The sequence below is a fragment of the Megachile rotundata genome, chromosome 4, assembly GCF_050947335.1.
Source record: "Megachile rotundata isolate GNS110a chromosome 4, iyMegRotu1, whole genome shotgun sequence".
Classification (NCBI taxonomy): Eukaryota; Metazoa; Arthropoda; class Insecta; order Hymenoptera; family Megachilidae; genus Megachile; species Megachile rotundata.
In genome coordinates, this window is record NC_134986.1 from 19,713,522 (window position 1) to 19,731,394 (window position 17,873).

The 17,873-nt window shown below is 41.7% G+C and overlaps 1 protein-coding gene across 1 annotated transcript; it reads right to left on the reverse strand.

The window, feature by feature from the left end:
- Positions 1-6,427: 6,427 nt before the first annotated feature.
- Positions 6,428-17,676, reverse strand: LOC100879950 (ATP-dependent DNA helicase DDX31). Its single transcript, XM_012290419.2, has 9 exons — positions 17,445-17,676; positions 16,542-17,378; positions 16,206-16,472; positions 15,915-16,135; positions 15,206-15,839; positions 14,889-15,119; positions 12,069-12,411; positions 9,006-9,216; positions 6,428-6,750 (listed from the first exon to the last, which is right to left on the reverse strand). The coding sequence occupies exons 1-9, from the start codon at positions 17,502-17,504 to the stop codon at positions 6,606-6,608; spliced, it is 2,949 nt and encodes a 982-aa protein (XP_012145809.2). The 5' UTR covers positions 17,505-17,676; the 3' UTR covers positions 6,428-6,605.
- Positions 17,677-17,873: the final 197 nt, after the last annotated feature.

Below are 17,873 nucleotides of genomic sequence, written 5' to 3' on the forward strand. Positions count from 1 at the left end.
GCAACGTAGCTTTATCCCCTTTACGTCCTAAGTTCTCCCGAACTCCACTTACATTCCGGTTCTCACGAATGACCATCAATTTAGTTATCAAAAATTTCGCCCGAACATTACGAACCATTGTCCTTTTTTCGATACCTTTTATTCGAAGTTTGCAGGATTGATCGGTCGAATGCAAGATATCATTTGAAAGGAAAGTTCGGGCTTCCGCGAAACACCTTTATCTCCGATCAAAAATGGCGACAATATTCGATATAATTGCCCAATGACTTCTGTGTATCAGGATCGACCGACCATCTGTCGGCATGTGTGACGTTCGCGTGTTTCGATCGAGGAGCGAGCACGAGTCATGTAAGAAGCGTGGCGGAAGATAAAAATTGTCAAGCGTAGATAAATAAGAACTTTGCGATGATTTATATCGATTTTATACGAGGTCAATTTTTACCTTGCACGCGTTTCGCACAGGTTTCAACGTATAAACCCTATGATCCTTTTGTAGAAAATATTAATAACTCTATACTCGTTTATCGCGGCGGCCTCGAAGTATTCATCTTTCAAGAGTTAATCAGGACCTGCCCGATTCGCGTAACGAGTTATCACTTTTCATCTTAAACATAGTTAATACCCGTGTCGCTTGATTATCCAATCATTGCGTACTTAATTAATACAAACTACCTCGGTATCACTAAAAAGAAAAAGTCAGGGACGAACAGTATATCGTTTAGCGAATCGATGATGTTACCGGTCGCGATAAAAACGACAATTTGAAAAGCAGAAGAGTAAAAAAAGGAATCGACGACAAGGGAGAAGGGGAAGGATGCTTGAAAATTATTCCGATATGAAACTCATCGCGCGGCGTATCGCGTCAAAGGAGCCAATTTAAAACAGCCCTTTCCAAGATTATCAGCGCGTCGTTGCGATGGGATTAATATATAAAAAAGACGAGCACGATGAAACAAGGGAAGGGTGAAACGAACAAGAGGGAGAAAGAGAGAGACGGCACAAGTGCACAGGATTGGTAAACTTCTCGGTAATTTGTTCGTCAGTCGCTTTGAACCTCTTTTAACCGACTACTGTTCCCTTCCACGACCTCTTTTTAGTACTCTTTTTCACCCGCCTTTTCCCTTGCACGTTTCGTTTGGAGAAGGAAATTATTGCAAACTTGAACGGAAGAGGGTGGATACGAAGAAGGAAAAACTTCGTGATTAAAGCTTCGGTTTGTTAAATTATTCTGTAAGAGACTGGTCACAAAAGATACCATTCAAGATCTTATCCTGAAAACTTTTCGAAGGTATTTCCTTCGCAATTATCGGTGAACCTAATGAATTTGCCCTTCTCCCGATCCTTTCTTTCAATCTCGTTAAACGTTCGAGAGTCAACGATCTCTCAATTTCTTCCTGGTGTCATTCTCATACTATTGTCGTGATTATTATCTATATTCATAACTTTTTTTCTGTTTAGCAATCTGTGAGGAGTGTGCCGACTTTCGGGGCAGATCATTGATACCTACAGGGGAATACACCTTGAAGAAGAATACAGTCAGACATTTTTTAGGTTCCATACGGTGCTATGAATTGAAATTCCAAGTCCCAGGAGTGGCAGATTAGATGGCATCTGCAGGGACTCGAAGAAGTCAAATAATATGACCCTTGGGGTAAATGAGACACACTTGATATGTACAGGTTATTCTTGCTTATTTAGTCAAAGACATTGCCAGTCAATTAGAAGTATTTCACGGAGAAAGAACTCGAATACACGCGAGGGTTTAATGAACGAGCACGGTTGGAGAGAACGGAAGCGTGAAAAAAGTCGGTGAAAGCTAACGCAATCCCATTTCACGAATTCCGGGTGTCTTTGAACGGGCGAACTCCGCGTTCCACAACAATTAACCGATGGCAATTAAGACATCTAAATTAATTCGTTATAAACAAGCCAGATATTCCGTAGCGAGCGAAGCTACGTAATTGCCCGGATTCTCACAATCCTCGACAGAAGAGAGAATCCTCGTCATGTACACCCACATTCGTGTCTACTCGCGTTAATACATAATGTATAAGCGTGAACGTGCACGAACAATTCACTAACACAGTGCAGAGTGTAGCGCGGTAATAGCAACAATTACTTCATTTTACCATCTTCCCGGTTCACAAACGAGCAGCCACCTAAGCAATTTCATTTCCTCGCGTTTGAAATATCCGCTCGAATAAGAAACCCGTCGCGAACAGCGCTGAACTTTCTTTTCTCCGTTGGTGTGCAGAGTAGATTCGACTATTTAGGCGCGAATTAAACAGTCTTCCGCGCATTTAGCTCGTTAAGCTTGATTCACATGGTGGTTCGAGTAAGCCATTAATCTGGACGACTGAACAATAGGCCTAGGGTTATCGAGTTGCTTAAACTTTGGCGTCGTATCGTCACGCGTTTAATCTTCCTCGTCAAATCGGCACGCGTTCAGAGGTTGACAATGGGATCCGCGATATCGCGTGATCGGTCGCGAGGGATTAACTTTATCAAAAGTTTGAGAGAAGCATAATCGTGTGAATCCAGCCTTAAGATACGACTCGTGTACACGAGCGTAGAACAATGCGTTGATTAGTCGTATTCTTTGGGTATTTATGTCCGCCACGGTATTCTCGATACGTAACGATGGCCTTAATTTGACGATCAAGATCGGAGAAAATTATAAGTTACCGTTTCCTTGGAACAGCTTCCCGTTGCCGTGTAATGCACCGAATTGAAATTGTAATTCGAATGCGTCCGTATACACACGCTTGTTCAAGTTTCGCGTGTGCACTGATTCCTTTAATCCGTACTATCGAGGTCCTTTTAAAGCGATACGGATCGGTAATTATATGAATTAATTAAGGTAGAAAAGAACCTACGGGTAATCCTCGAACAGCACGGTGGTCGTTCAATAAAAGAAATGCGCATACTAAAACGGAATAGTTTCAGTTTAATTGGATAATTAACCATTATGGTAGTCGATAAAAACATGGGTACGTGCAATTTTCACCTGTTTTACAAACTCCCAATTTCGGTTTCTTATTTTTCCGAAACGACGGTAGCAATTAGAAACTCGTCGTCGCAAGAATATACGGGTTGCGAAATTTTATGTAACAATTTCATCGTCTCGCGAGTACCGCCAGTTTCCTGACGCGATAACGTTGTACCGCACGCTAATTGTCGTTTTTCACGTACGTTTCCCCGTTTTAGACCGTCCTACCTGGTCGACGAGCGACATTTTAGCGCTAACGAGTTGCAGTTTAACGACACTGTTCTACGGACTTAATTGGCTACCACTAGCTTTATCGTACCGTATGCTTCGCTCATTCTTTTGTTTCATGGACTCGTCAATGGTTCGCTCAATCTTCCACGACACCCTCGCCAACCACGATTAAATGCCTCCATTCGCCACGATGAACAACGACAAATCGAGCCGCTACTCCCTACCCAACACGAAACTATGAATTCCTTGAAATGCAAATGAGCAAGGGATGATAGAATCTTGAACGCTTTCACTGACTTTGTTGTATCGCCACGCGTCGTATCTCCGTGTGTTAAATCTCTACCGGTTAAGTTTAAATGTTCGAATAAATATAACGTGGAAAAACTAACTATATTCGAGAAATAATTGATGAATTAGGATACGCTGGTAGATAAAGTCGAACAGTGTCAGCACTGACCTATTCTAGATCGAATTGCGAGGCACGTGTAATTATTTCAATTAAAAGCTAACGGTAATGGTCGATAGGTGGATAAGGGTTAAAGAAGTCGGAGAATCGATTAAAATTGTTGAGCAGGTAGGCAAGTTAGATTTTATAAATTCCTCGGTCATTAGCGGGCCTCACGAGGAAATGATAAAATTAAATGCGTGCTCGCGGCCGATTACAAACGCACATTATTCTCGCTTTCCTCCTGGGAAAGTTAAGGCATCGAGCGTGTTAATTATAATGAACGTTAAGTAACCGGTGTGCGCGCGGCCGTGCTATTATCGTTTGTACCGAGTAACAAAATCGCTCAGTCCCTGCATCGCATCGGGGAAAGCAGTTTACAGCTTGTTACTTATCGCGATGAAGTGCACTAATGCGGTAATGCACGTGAAATCCTATCGACCGGCAAATCTACCATGAATTGAACATAACGATGTTCGAAACGGTACAACGCGAAACGTCGTAACACATATTTTTCGCAATTTTTCGCTTTACTAACATTGCTTCGTTCACGCTCACCTTCCTAACTTTGCAACTATGTTTTTTTCGTTCGGTACGTCCTCTATAAATTTCTATCGTTCGCGATTTAAACGAGTCGTGTAAAAATATTAAAACCTTTTTCTTATCGTTTCACCCGTGTACAATTTTACCTCGCATACCTGCGCAATGTCAAGCTTAGATCTCGATGCGTCTTCGAACAGATTTCACTCGTAGCTCTAGCGGAAACAGTTTCCTCGTCTTCCGTTACTATGCTGAAAGAATTCATTGTGTTCGGCACCGAGAGAATGCAGCGTGCCAGTGCATGAAATTTAATTGCACCGTTATCGGAATAATTGGAGTAATAAATAGTCCCGGTACGAAGGAGAATTATAAATCTCTTCCGTTAAAGTTTCCACGAATAAACGTGACAATCATTCCGAGGATCGAAAATGACTTTTCTCGAAGCTTCGAGAATTTTGAAAATTGCAAACCTGCGGTTAAATTACAATAAGCGAAACGAGGATTAAACAACTATGGGATAAATTTTTTGCGAGCCTTCTCGTCGGATTGCCTCGACTAATTCGCATGACTACCAGTTCTGTACTTCGATCTTCGTGTAGATGACGGATCGATGGCGATTCGACGCGTGAAATTCGAAAGCAACCAACGAAATACACGCGGTAATGACTGGGTAATAATCGACGTGACCGTGGCTCGAGTTGTAAACGGTTCGAAAAAATCGTTAACTGGCCGGAAATCGGTAATCGCCTGGAATAATCGGTTCCTTTTATATCTGCTTACGGTTTTTTTCCTTTCGCATCGCATTAGTCGCGGACACGCATTTTTCTACGTAAAAACGAAACACCAGAGGGTGGCTGGCGGTAGAGGGTCGTAACTCGCCTCATTTTCTCTTCTTCGTTTTTATTTTTTGTCGCCGTTTAATCGAACTCAAGCTGCGCATATCTTCTCCGGTAATTAGAGTCGTCCCTACCGATGCACGTTAAGAACTCGTTCTGAATTTCAACAATTCAGACCGGCTCGAGCTTTCGAGATTCGAATAAAATTCGAGGCGATTCGAAGCCTATCATCAATTATTCCCTTTTCTTAGACCGTCCACAATTACTCGTTCGTCCACGAAACTCATTGGACAAACGGGATATCCTAATCGTACGGTTCATTATGAACGTGTGCACGCTCGCGATGACTATGACTGATGCTAAACCACGACGAATTGCGATGCACATTACGAATAAATATCGCACTCTTTGCTTGGTCGGGTTTAATGTGGCTGCTCGCATGATTGCCACTTGGGTGGGTTTTGAAAATGCATCGCTCCAGACTACGGGGACATTACGTTTAATTAAATTTTACCGTGTCATACGACGATTATCTCGCTTCGAGACGAATAAAAACGGCTTGGTAAATTGTTAAACCTTTATACACTCGAGTATCCCGAAGGTAACGTAGCAAATTATTGTCTTAAATTCATTATCTTCTTTCTCGCGTTTCTTCAACCACCGACCGTGACGTACACGTATTTCAACAAAGACACCGTACAAATGTATTGTCGTTGCGATCGAAGGATCGGTGAAAATTCGAGATCTATCGCGAAAATGATGATTTCGAGCGATGTCGGTCGTTGAAGCGATCCAAACGATTCCGAGCTCCGCCATCTATCTTCTGGCACGTTGGTAGCGAAGAAAGAAGGCATAATTAAATTAAATTAAGCCCGGCTCTGAACTCTCGGTCCCCGCACCTCTCTCCTTTCCACTGTTCTACCAGCGGCGATAGTCGACGCCGCCTTTATTTGCAAGCAATTTGCGCTCGCGGATCGTGCTGCAAAAAATCTGAAAATAATGCTGCCGTATTAATCATATCCCTCCGCCCTTGTTCCTCTCCTTCCTCTTTCGCTTCTGTCCGTCCGTCTCCCTTCACACATTCCTTGCTCGTCCACGTACCGACATACTTATGCCTCGTCCTCGTATATTTACTACCAAAAAACGCCGCATCCGTGCACACACGAGCTGCTACAATTTAGTGCTCTATTTAATGCACTTCTGTGATCCTCCGCTGCAAAAAACCTACCGTTGTTAACTTGTATAGAGAAAGTCTGACCGGAATCGATGACAAAAGTATCGGAAAATTACACTTATGGCACGTAAACTTTCACAAAAATGATTACGTAGACAATTACATCAAATTACGAATTATGAAATACCGGTTCAGGGAAAGATTCACGCAGCTAATTTCAAAAGTTTATTTTTTTAAATAATAACCAATCGTTAATTATTTAAATTCGCACGAACAACTATGTACAAAATTACGTTTAAGGTACATAAAGGGGAGGATATTTGTACACGAATCGAGAACACGAGGAAAATCGCATTGTGTTAACTAACAGTGGAGGTGATAATGCAAAGCTCAGGATTTCTTTGGCTTCTTCACAGGTTCGAGACCGCTGTCGTATTCGGAGGTGTTAAGCATTCTGACTCTCTTCAGCAACCCCGGCTTCCGCTCGTCACCTTGACGTTGGTGCTGTTGTTTCTTTGCCGGCTCCCCGTCGGGCCTGAAAACGCAAAGACGGTCCTTAATCGTCGCATTAGGGCTAACCCGCAATTTTCGGTAATTCGACGTAAACGACATGTGGCGAGGACAGAGCGAGGTAATCGAAAATCGACAAAAAACACTCGACCGGGCCAAATACACCCCCTGCTTCGGCGACGCGCTGGAATTCTGGCAACTGCCGTGCCGAATTTCACCTTCGTCACCAAGTTTTTCCACGAATGTGCCCGTAGGAGTAACAACCGACTGTTTAAAAAACATTTCATCCGCAAAAACACTCGATTCGACCGTAAACTTTGAAATTTCAAGGAAAGCGATAGACTTGTTTCCAGTTAAGTTGCCCCGAAGAACATGGATAATCAGACTAAATGTGTTCGATAATTTTGATTTTTTAATTAGTGTCAACCTTTTAAGTCAAAATGATGTTTAACAATTAACTCTAAGATCGCGGCGATGACTCTGACCGCCGTCTATTTGAAAAAATTAAGATTTCAAAGTTTACAGGGTCAAACTGAAATTTATATTTGAATGGGGGTCATGGGGAACCCTCCGTATTTCATGTCAGAAATGACGGTGTTTGGAATCGCTAGTACACCCGCACACGAAACGGATACACGCGTTTAAACGCGCACACAGAGTTAAGCGTAATCGCACCCACAGAGGCGTATATACACCGTGGGTCCCTCGATCCATTGGACCGTCAGCTCGGTGCCCGCCTTTCACCCATTAAAACGGACTTGTTCGCTCTCTCGACGGGTGTGGAGGGTGCCCGTCGGTTAGCCGTTGTGCACCGAAAGCACGCCCATTCAAATCGCGTGAAACAAATTAGTGGTCCACGTTGTATCACGAAGACGCACGCTGTGCGTACCGTGAAATGTCGCCGAACACTGTTTCAAGATTTCAAATCGTTGATCAAGAATTTTGAATGGACAATATTATTGAGGTAGAAATAAAACTTTGTGACTAAAATTTTTGAGCTCCAAAGAGGGTAAAAGTGAGGAAAGCGCGGGTGTAATTAAGCGGTTCCATGGAAAACAAAGACCGTTGCAGCAGGAGGTTGCAGCGTTATGGTTGACCAAACAAACGCGAGGCGCACCGGAAAAAATAGAGATCCTGACGAGGAGGAAACCATAAATACGAAAGCGCAAAAAAGGGAAGGTAACGAACGACGAGAGAAAATCAGAGTGATGGTGTACGAGATTTCCACGAAAAGAGAGGGATGAAGAGGATAAGGGCGAGACAGAGAGCGAGAGAAGCGAAGAGCGAAGAGGGAGGCTCGTGCTCGTCCCGTGGTTTCCGTAAATGGCACAGCCAGGGCCGGAAGTAGCGGTCGCATCAGTCTGTTTAATAGCCGTATTGTATAATTATGAACAATGGAGAGACAGAGAGTCGTGTATCGGAGAGAGAACAGGAGAAGCCTGGAGAAGGGCAGAAGCCAGCCGAATGCCATGTGAAATGCATACCCGGGAGAAAGATGGACGGAGACGCGCGATTTCAGAGAACGAGAAAGAGAGAGAGAGAGGGAGAGGGAGGGAAGCGAAGTTAGATGGAGAGAAACAAAGAGGAAACCGAGAGGGAGATGGCGAACGACGAGGATGAGCACGACGAGAGCCGTATGGCTTATGGCTGCCAGCCACCGTACACCACGTCCGCCCGTTCGTCGTACATGACGAATGACACAAAGCGACAGTTTTGACGTATCTAGCCTCTCTAGGAACCACGAGCTGTCCTCTCGCTACGTTTGCGTGTACTATCTGTTAACACACGTGGTTGCGTTTGTTAGGCACCGTGAAAGGGAGGGAAAGAGAGGCAGAGATATCGGCCCCGTAGCCACAGTTAACACGCCAAGCCACGCATGAATCCGTCATTAATACTGCCAGTTCGCTCGTCTCCGCGATTGTCTACCTTGTATATCCACCAACAGGTCTGCACACGGTCTGATTACGAGAATCCTTCCGTTCTAAGATTCTCTGATCCTTTTGTTTTCTCTCCTTCGTCTCGTTCTTTCCTTTTACAAATCACTTACTAAATGAATGGGTAGCTTCAACCGCGAGGACGGATAGAACGAGGTCGAAAGTTGGTTGTGTGCAGACAGATCTTCTTACATAAATTTTGATTTCATGTACGTCGTGTAATTACAACACCATAAACTCATCGATAAAGCTATGACTACTCCCATACACATATTGTGCAAAGTCAGATTTATAAGACTTGCTTTATTATTGCTGGAAGTAATAATAAAAGAATGATAAAACTTACTTTTCAGTCGTTGGCTTGTGAAGCCTATTGTTATGCTGTGGCTTAGAGACCTCCTTCTCCCGAAGCTTCTTCTCTATCCCTCCGATTCGTTGCGGAGTTTGTCTCAACGCGAAGCTCTTGGCAAAATGACCTAGGTGGACGTTTTTCCTGTTGAAGATCTCGCGCATGTCACGAGGGTATCCAGAGTAGAACCGTATCCACGAGGTGTACGCTGGAAATCACAAGCAGACACGGTTATCAAATCCAACGTTTCATCGCGGTTAATCGTCCAACGGGACAAATGACAAGTGGTGCGAATGAAATCTCGAAGAACCTTTAGAAAACGCTTGTGTCCCGCCCACGTGTAAATGAGGACACGTGCACCGTAATTCGGACCTAATGATTGGCCGTGTGTAATGTGCCCTTATTAATCGAGCTTCCATTAAGTTCTACAGGGGTTACCGATTTTCTGAAGTGTGCGTGTATGTACGTGTGCCCTGTGGTGAGCTATTAAGAGGCATTAACAGGGGTCGAGTCAAGTGCTGTGGCTAATAGTCAGCCCCTTATCCCCTCTTAACTTCCCTAGCTTTCGCGCGCGGGTGAGAAACTCGGGGGTTCACCGATCCTGAGAGAACTTGACATGTGCCAGTGTTACTGTCATTCCGTGCGAAAAATCTACCGTGAAGTACTTCGTGGTCCGCTCTTTTGACGGATCGGTATAACTCTCGCGTATTTATAGGCGAAGTTGAAAGCTGCAATTACCTATGTCGGAACAGTACCTGGGAACGGGTTAACACGCTGCCATTATTATAATAACTTTATGAACTATTATAAAATCGTGAATATTAATTTCACGAGGGTAGCTTTGGAATTCTTGTAATTCGAAACCATATAAATATCTCGAGATTCGACTCGAAAAAAATTTGTCTATAATCGAAGATATTATTTTGAAGAGAAAATAAAAAGGAAAAAGTCCGCAGTCTAGACAGACAATATAGCCAAGAAAAGTTAAATGTCTTTAATCTTGATAATTCACGGGTTACAGCTTATATCTTGACAGTTTCCTGCTTGATTTCCGTCTGCCTCCTATCCCGACTCGTCTCTTCCGAGTAAAAAAGTTGCAAAGATCTTTCTGCGGTGGCACGGTGTCGGGTGTTGAAAAGGGAGAAATGTTTTTCTCCATTTAGCGCATAAATCAGTCGAGGGGGTGGTATCTAGCCTAGAAGTTGGAGGAACGAGGACAGAAGGGAGTAAGGGGTGGTATTGTTCCTAAGTGATGTAACTGCGTCTTATTGTATTTGTATCCTGTATCGCATTGTTAAGAGTCTCTCGCCACAAAGCGTAAGTGGTTTTGGCGGAAGCCACATTCAGTGGTTGGATTGTGTCGGCCACCCCCACGTGAAAGGCGTACCGGCGATCTACACTGCGTTCAGCCTAACTTCTTTCTAACATTTTAACTACTCTCGACAAAATAAACAATTTTCATTTATACACAGTTTAAATTTCAAGTATTCGTTTGGAAACTTGAAAATGTTCATTTGGAGTCCACGTTGAATATAATTTTAAACGTTGTCTATTGCACGTTATTCCATTCCGAATTTGCACTTAAAATTCCAATTTTCTTACGTATCGTAAACGTCAGAACATTTGCGAATGATAAAGTTAAATACACGCTTTGTTTTTGCAAAAAGAAAGGAAATATTTATCTTTCAAATTTACGAGTAGTGGATGAGTTTAAATATGTAAATACGATTATGTACGCTTACGCTTTTTAAAGAGGGGTATTAACCGTTGGAAATCCGCTTGCCGAAAGTTACTTCAAAAAGAGTATAGCGAGGAACTGGTATAAAGGACGACATATATATACGAGATGGAATGGATGAATCTCTTGGGTTAGAGGTAGGGGCCGAAGACCAGGGGGTTGTTCTATGGAGTTGTATTCACTATTGAGGGCTGTTCGGCTCTATTGGGGTGATAATGTTACGAATTAGCGAGATTTCCACTTCCACGCACGCTGCCCTGCCCCTACATCGGTCACGAATTAAATAAATGCTAGGGGTTGTGAAGAACAGTATAACGTGGTAGTCATAAATTCTTCTGATTCAATTCTTTACTTGTTACTCTCTTTTAGCAGAGTTAAGTTTGCAAACCTTTTTTTACAAATAATTGTTGAACGAAAATTTTGTAGAAGGACATTCCATCTTTTCCACACAAAAAAATTTATGAAACGAAAGAGTTAAAAAAGATGGTCTAACTTTGTATCCACGTTTTGTTTCCTCGATTTATCTCGCATTTTTCCCATAATCCACGGCACCTCATGGGAAGTGCGGCATCGAATGGTGGACGACAATTAATCTATCAATCACCCGGAGCACGTAGTGGAACGGTCAAGTGGTTAACTGTGTACCGTCACTCAAATCTGAAACGGCTAAGCGCTCAAAAACCGTGGCTAACATTCGTGTAAAGCCAGCCTTGACGTGAGACAACTACGAAAACTCAAAAACCTCTTAAGATAGATTTATGGTGTTTATTTTTTCGTTTTTGGAATCGATCACGGCCTTTCACAATTTCGTTTTCTCTTTCCACTTCGGAGACTTATGTTCTCCCGTTATCGCGCAAGGGTGGTAAATATTACGCACCCTCTGAACCGAAACTCGAATCATCGTATCCTAATGGATTTATTATTGCAGCAAATAAATTCTCCGCCCTAACGACCCTAATAGAGCAACCGTGGCATGGCAAACAAGATCATCCTTCCTCGTCCAGACATGGAGCGAGAGAGTATGTAAATATGCGGATGACGAACGGAAAACCGAGACAGAACGAAGGTTCTATAAACGTGTTCCGTAGCATTATGGGACTTTATGCGCGAATAGGGTGCCCGCTGGAATTGGTTTAGTCTACCCCGTAGTCAGCTCGCTTTCGTTCCGATCCAACTGAATCGAAGTGCTTGCTCTCCCTTATTCTTCGACAAATTTCATGAACACTTTGCGTTTCATCGAAGCAGACTTTGGAATCGTGTTAAGTGGAAACCTTTACGTTTCAACTGCTCAGAGTTTCGAGATGTAATTTTGAAAATCATACCTCGATACGCCTTGTCCCGGAGTTTCGGATCTTCCAGCACCATATTCTCAAATTCATTCTGCAGCGCGATCGCCGCACCCTGGGTGGAAGAATGTTTCGACAGAGGGCTCATCAATTTGTCTAAAACGTCATCCATGTTCTCTTGCTTAATTCTGATACGTCTGGACTCGAGCATTCGGACAAAATCGATTTCTGATGGTATTAGAAAGATCGTGGCTGAACCGGAGGAACCAGCTCGCGCTGTTCTACCTATTCGGTGCACGTAATCTCTGGCGGAAGTTGGTCCTGTGTACTGTACCACGCAGTCCACTTTTGGCAGATCTAGTCCACGAGCCGCTACATCCTGAAGGACAAAAAACAAATACGAAATGAAAAAGAACCATCGAAGGTTTTTAAGGAATACATCGCAAATGGAAAAATGTACGAAAAATATTGATTTCTGATTGCGACCATAAATTCTGTTCCGTCGAACAGAGACGAATCGAGCGATACCACGAACGATATTTATTTCGAAGAGGCGAAGTTCTTTCTCGTATTCCTTCACCCTGGCGCCTGGACCACTGGCATCGAATTAATTCGATAAAACGACGCGGAAAATAAAAAAAGAATAAAGAAGAAGACAGACACATCCGTATCGTGCCGCGAAAGAATTTTCGGTGCCGCGACGCCCCCTACTGGTGGTCCAGGATTAGTCTCCAGGGCCGTCAAGCAGAAACTCGATGTGCTCCGTTCGGTAAATCATTGGTTAACCGAACGCAAGGAAATCAGGGCCGTGCTCAAACGTTCGCTGTTGGGGTCCCACAGCGGGCGCTCGCAACCAGCCGCGCGCGTTCACCTTCCTACAAAACGAGAAATCGACGCGGTTTGTAAGACATTTGTACCGGCAGATCGCACGCTTTGCAACTCTTGTTCGTTGCTTGTTGCATCAGCGACCGAGAAGACATCTACGATTCGTTGGATAATCAAGAAATCAAATCTTCGTCGATCGATATATTCCAATTTGTTTCGCTATCGAATCCTTGTTAACATCTTCATCGAAGATCGGAGAAATTGTACGCAATTACGCTAATCAATTGTTAAAAATGAATAAAAATTGAAACTTCTGAAATCTAAATATTTGTAACTGTTTAATCTGTCAAATCGATAACAATCTGTACCAAGATCATTACTGTTTCTTACTCGTTAATGTTATCCGAAATGTTTTGTTCTTTTCTTTGCGAAGAGAACGTTTCGAGATCGCGATAATTGATAACCTGAAATAAACAAGCTCGATTAGAACTGGCCCGAAGGATAGTCTGATAAAGCGAAATCGGTACGAACGCCTACGCGTGTCCGTATGGAACAAGCAGCCCAGTTGCCACCGGTGCGATCTAACGTAACGAAAAACAGGGACGAGAAGCGATCGATGGCAGCGATTAAGACAAACGATCGTTTAGAAGAGAGGCCGCGATCGTGGCCTAGAGGATCGAGAACGGATCGTCCGTTCAAAACATCTCACTCGGACCATAGATCACCTCCTTGGATCCGGATTCACCACCGCTGAGAGCCGCGGAACATTCCATCCGCGGGGGCTCTCGTGAGTTTTCAACGTGGAAATTAATAATGCTGCCATAGAATCTCCGTACAAGTGATGCTGTAAAATGTGGGCGGCTGCCATTGTTGTTCATGCTCTCAGACTGACGATTCGTGTACGTCTCGAACGTGAACCGACGAAATTTCAGGGGGAGACAACATTTTTCAAGTAACAGAAATCCATTTGCACGAACAGCGCACACGTTGTAGCACCGCGTGTTAAATCGTTCAGAAATTACAAAAATATGTAAATGGGTAGGTATTCTTTGAATCGCTGCTTGAAAGAACTGGTTGAGAGTTAATTGGTCTACACGGGATCTAACAAAGAAGGCAGAAAGGATGATCAAAACCTGTAGCGAGTTACCGTGAAACTCGTGTCGAATCGGCCATGCGATCGCCTGACGAAAACGAATTAATCTCTGTGTCATTCGTTGCGTGTCGCGGGTCATGAATTTTACCAGTCAAGCGTTCAACTGTATTTTGACATTTTCTTCTCTTTACTTACCGAGAAAGCGACCATTCAAATTCATTATCGTCGGCATCGATCATTTTCGACGGTAATTAGAATGATCGAGTAATTCTCGTACTGTAACGATACACGAATTAAAAGAGCGATTTAGCGTTTTCGAAGTATTTGCGATACGGTAGACTCTCGTTATATGAGAGTTTGATCGGTTCGGTTGTTAGCTATCTGGATGAAATGTTTTCTGTTGCAACAGAAGGATCATTAACGCGATCGTTCACGGTGTTTGAAAAGTAGAAAACAATTAAAGAAAGGGGCTTGTACATAACGGGCAAACAATCATAATTATACTCGTTACGAAGGCCTCATGTGCGCGCATAATTTTTAACCTCCGGACACAGCGTGGGTCCAGAGATATTAAATTCCGCCCTGAAAGAATAAGCTACGGGGTAATTTACTGCTCTGGGAGTACCGCTGAGTATCCCTAGCTTTTCTTCTGTTCTTCCCTTCTCTTTTATCTCGGTTCTCTCCTTCGTTGCTGTTTTATATTAATTTCTGCTCTCGCAGACCCGTTTCATTGCTTTTGTGACGTGTCACGCGATTATTTTTTACTAAGTGTCGTCTAAAAATAGGTTTTCTATACAAATACGCAGCAATTATCGCTTATCACTTGAGCAATGAAGTTAAAGCATGTACAAAAGAAAATATAACCACTGTCGAGTGTAAATACTTAATAATATAAAGAATTGTCAGTGCATTCGGTCACAAATAGACAATAAACTCACCGTACATAGTAGAACTCCACTGTTTGCTTGTCTGAAGGTTTTAAAGACATCGGTTCGTTCCTTTTGAGTCATGTTGCCGTGTAACCTGAAGAACTCCACGTCGACCAGAGGATCTGAATCATCGTCATCCTCGTCGACAGGTTTAGTCAACACGGAAGAAAGGATTTCTGTGTGATAATCGACCATATCTTGAGTCGCCATAAATACCAATATCTTGTGTTGTCCATGACTCTATTAATAATACGGATAACGTTGTGAAGTGTGACCTTGCATGACAGAGCGATTAATCATTAATTTAAGAAAAGAATAGGATCTACCTGACACTTTCCAGCGATATAAGCGCTCAAAGTGACCATTCTTAATTTTGGCGGTGTTACGATGTAACTTTGAACCATGCTTTGAGGGACAATTAAATCCTCGTTGAGATCGGCCACAACACCGCCACTTACTTTTAAATTTTCTGTTGCAGCATCCACAAAAACAGGATGATTCATCGCGAGACCGGCTAATTTTTCTACAGATTGCGTTAAAGTCGCAGAAAGCAAAATTGTCTGTCTTCCAGTTTGATTTTCGACGATAGTGTTATGTTCATCTTTTATCGTACTATTTTTCAAGTCGCTAGATTTCTTCTTGCTCACAGTACCTGAGCAAACTTTTTTCTTATCTGTTTTTATCGATTTAATGTAAGGTTCTCCTGCGTCGGAATCATTATCACTACTAGAATGATACACTTGTTTTTCCTCGTTATTAACATCCTCAGATTCTGATTCCGTGTTTTTGTCTGACTCGATTGAAACGTCATTATGCGCTTCTGTTTTAGTATCAGGGTTACTTGCCATCTGCTCAACATCATCGTCAGTAAAGACTTTTTTAACGTTTCGCTGAAATATTTTCATTGCATCGTATTCCGTATTTTCATTCGGAATCGATACTTTTAAAGCGCTTACTATACTGCAATTACATCATAAAAAAATATTTAATTGAATAGTCAATATGCTAGATCACTTAAGCTATAAGGACATGTACCTTGATATATCTTTCTCGTATCCTAAATCAAACATCCTATCTGCTTCATCCAAAACAAAATATTTAATGTCAGTCAGCTTTAAAGCAGCTGTTCGTTGTACATGATCTAATAATCTACCAGGTGTACTAATTAAAATATTGCACCCTTTTCTCAACCTAGCTTTCTCTGCTTTTCTCTTTTCACCCCCTGCTAAGTAACCTGGTACCACCCATGTAAATGACTAAAATTATTTATAAAATTATTGAAATATATATACAAAATCAATTACACATTATTTATGCACCACTTACTTTGACTAACTTCAAGAAACACTCGTAAGTTTGTAAAGCCAACTCTCTAGTGGGTACAACAACAAGCGCTTTCAAACCACTATTTCTGTTTAATTTTGGTCTAATTCTATGGAGAAACTCAACTATAGGTAAAGCATACGCTAATGTTTTTCCAGAACCAGTCTGAGACCTGATTAACACATCTTTTCCAGAGAGTATCTGGGGAATTGCTTTTTGCTGAACTATTGTCATCTTAGTGATTTGCATATTTTGTTCCAAATTAGATATCTGGTGAAATGATTTTGCGATCAATAAGTATTGTTATATCAAGAAGAGGAGCTAAATAATATTACCAACCATGAAGGGATGTATATCGAGATCAGTAAAGTTAGTTGCAGCAAAAACTGGCTCGTTTATTGGCTTTACTAAGCGCTGGCCAATATGAGGTATTTCTGGATTATGACCAAACAAGGAAGATATTTTTCCAGAAGACTTATGCAAAACTTGTGTACCTTTCTCATTTTCTACGCTAATATTACTCTTGCGAGTTGGTTTTTCTGCATGTTTTTGTTTCTCTTTTTTACTGTGATTTGTAAAGGAAACAGTTTTAGGCTCATCAAATTTAAAGTTCTTTTTTGGAGGGACCTCTTCGACTGAATCCGCTTTCCCAAATGAACTTAATAAACTAACATCTTTCTCGGGTTCCTTTTGTTTTGAGAATATACTAGCAAGTGTTTTATTTGAACTTTTGTCTGGACTCTTACGTTTCCTTGCTAATAATGTTTTACCAAAGTTTTCTTTTGTAACTTTAGTAAATGAAATTACAGGATCATTGGAAACTTCAGAACCCTCAGCTGACAATGACTTATTTGTTTCTGTACCTTCCTCATTTTTTTTCACTGATTTAACTGCTTTTTGTTTTAATGTCTTATTGTCAGTATCTTTAGATTTTACATTAGACTTTAATTTATTATGCACTACGGAAGCTTGATTTTGATTAACTTTATTAGTTTCTTTCAATTTTTGCGCTACAATTGTTCCCAAAAGTTTTTGTTTAACTCTTTTTTTAGCAGTATTGATTTTTTTATTCAAATCATGTTTTATTTTACTACTATTAGTAACATTTATTTTCTGTGTTCCAGTTTTTTGACTTCTCATTAAATTAAGAATAGAATCATCGTCTGTTTCTGTGTTCTATATAGAAAACAAAAATCTTATTTAAACAACAATTCAAAAAGCACGATATAACCTCTCCCTTACCTTGCCAGGACCAGATCCTACAGAAACATTTAAACTTATTTCCATATTTTGCACGGTCATTCTTTTTAGGTTTGTCTTTTTAATTTTCACTCTAAAAATGAACCACTATTTACACACGTTCAAAGTCAATGAAAAATAAACACGATCACGAGCACGAGAAATCTAACCTATAAAACACATGTCAAGCGCACATTTCTGTTCTGCCACTCAAGAAACCAACGCGCATGCGCATCTCGTTTGCGCGCGGCTCGTTTCGAGATTTTTATCGAAATTGTCATCGTTTGTGTATAAGTCCGCGATTAAAAGTCCGATGAAGATTCATTACAAAAAATATTTGTATCATTGTTAATATAATAATGCTTCGGGAGAGTATGTTTTTCCTTAAGGTAGTACTTCTCGTTCAGAATTATCGCGTACACATGATCAAAT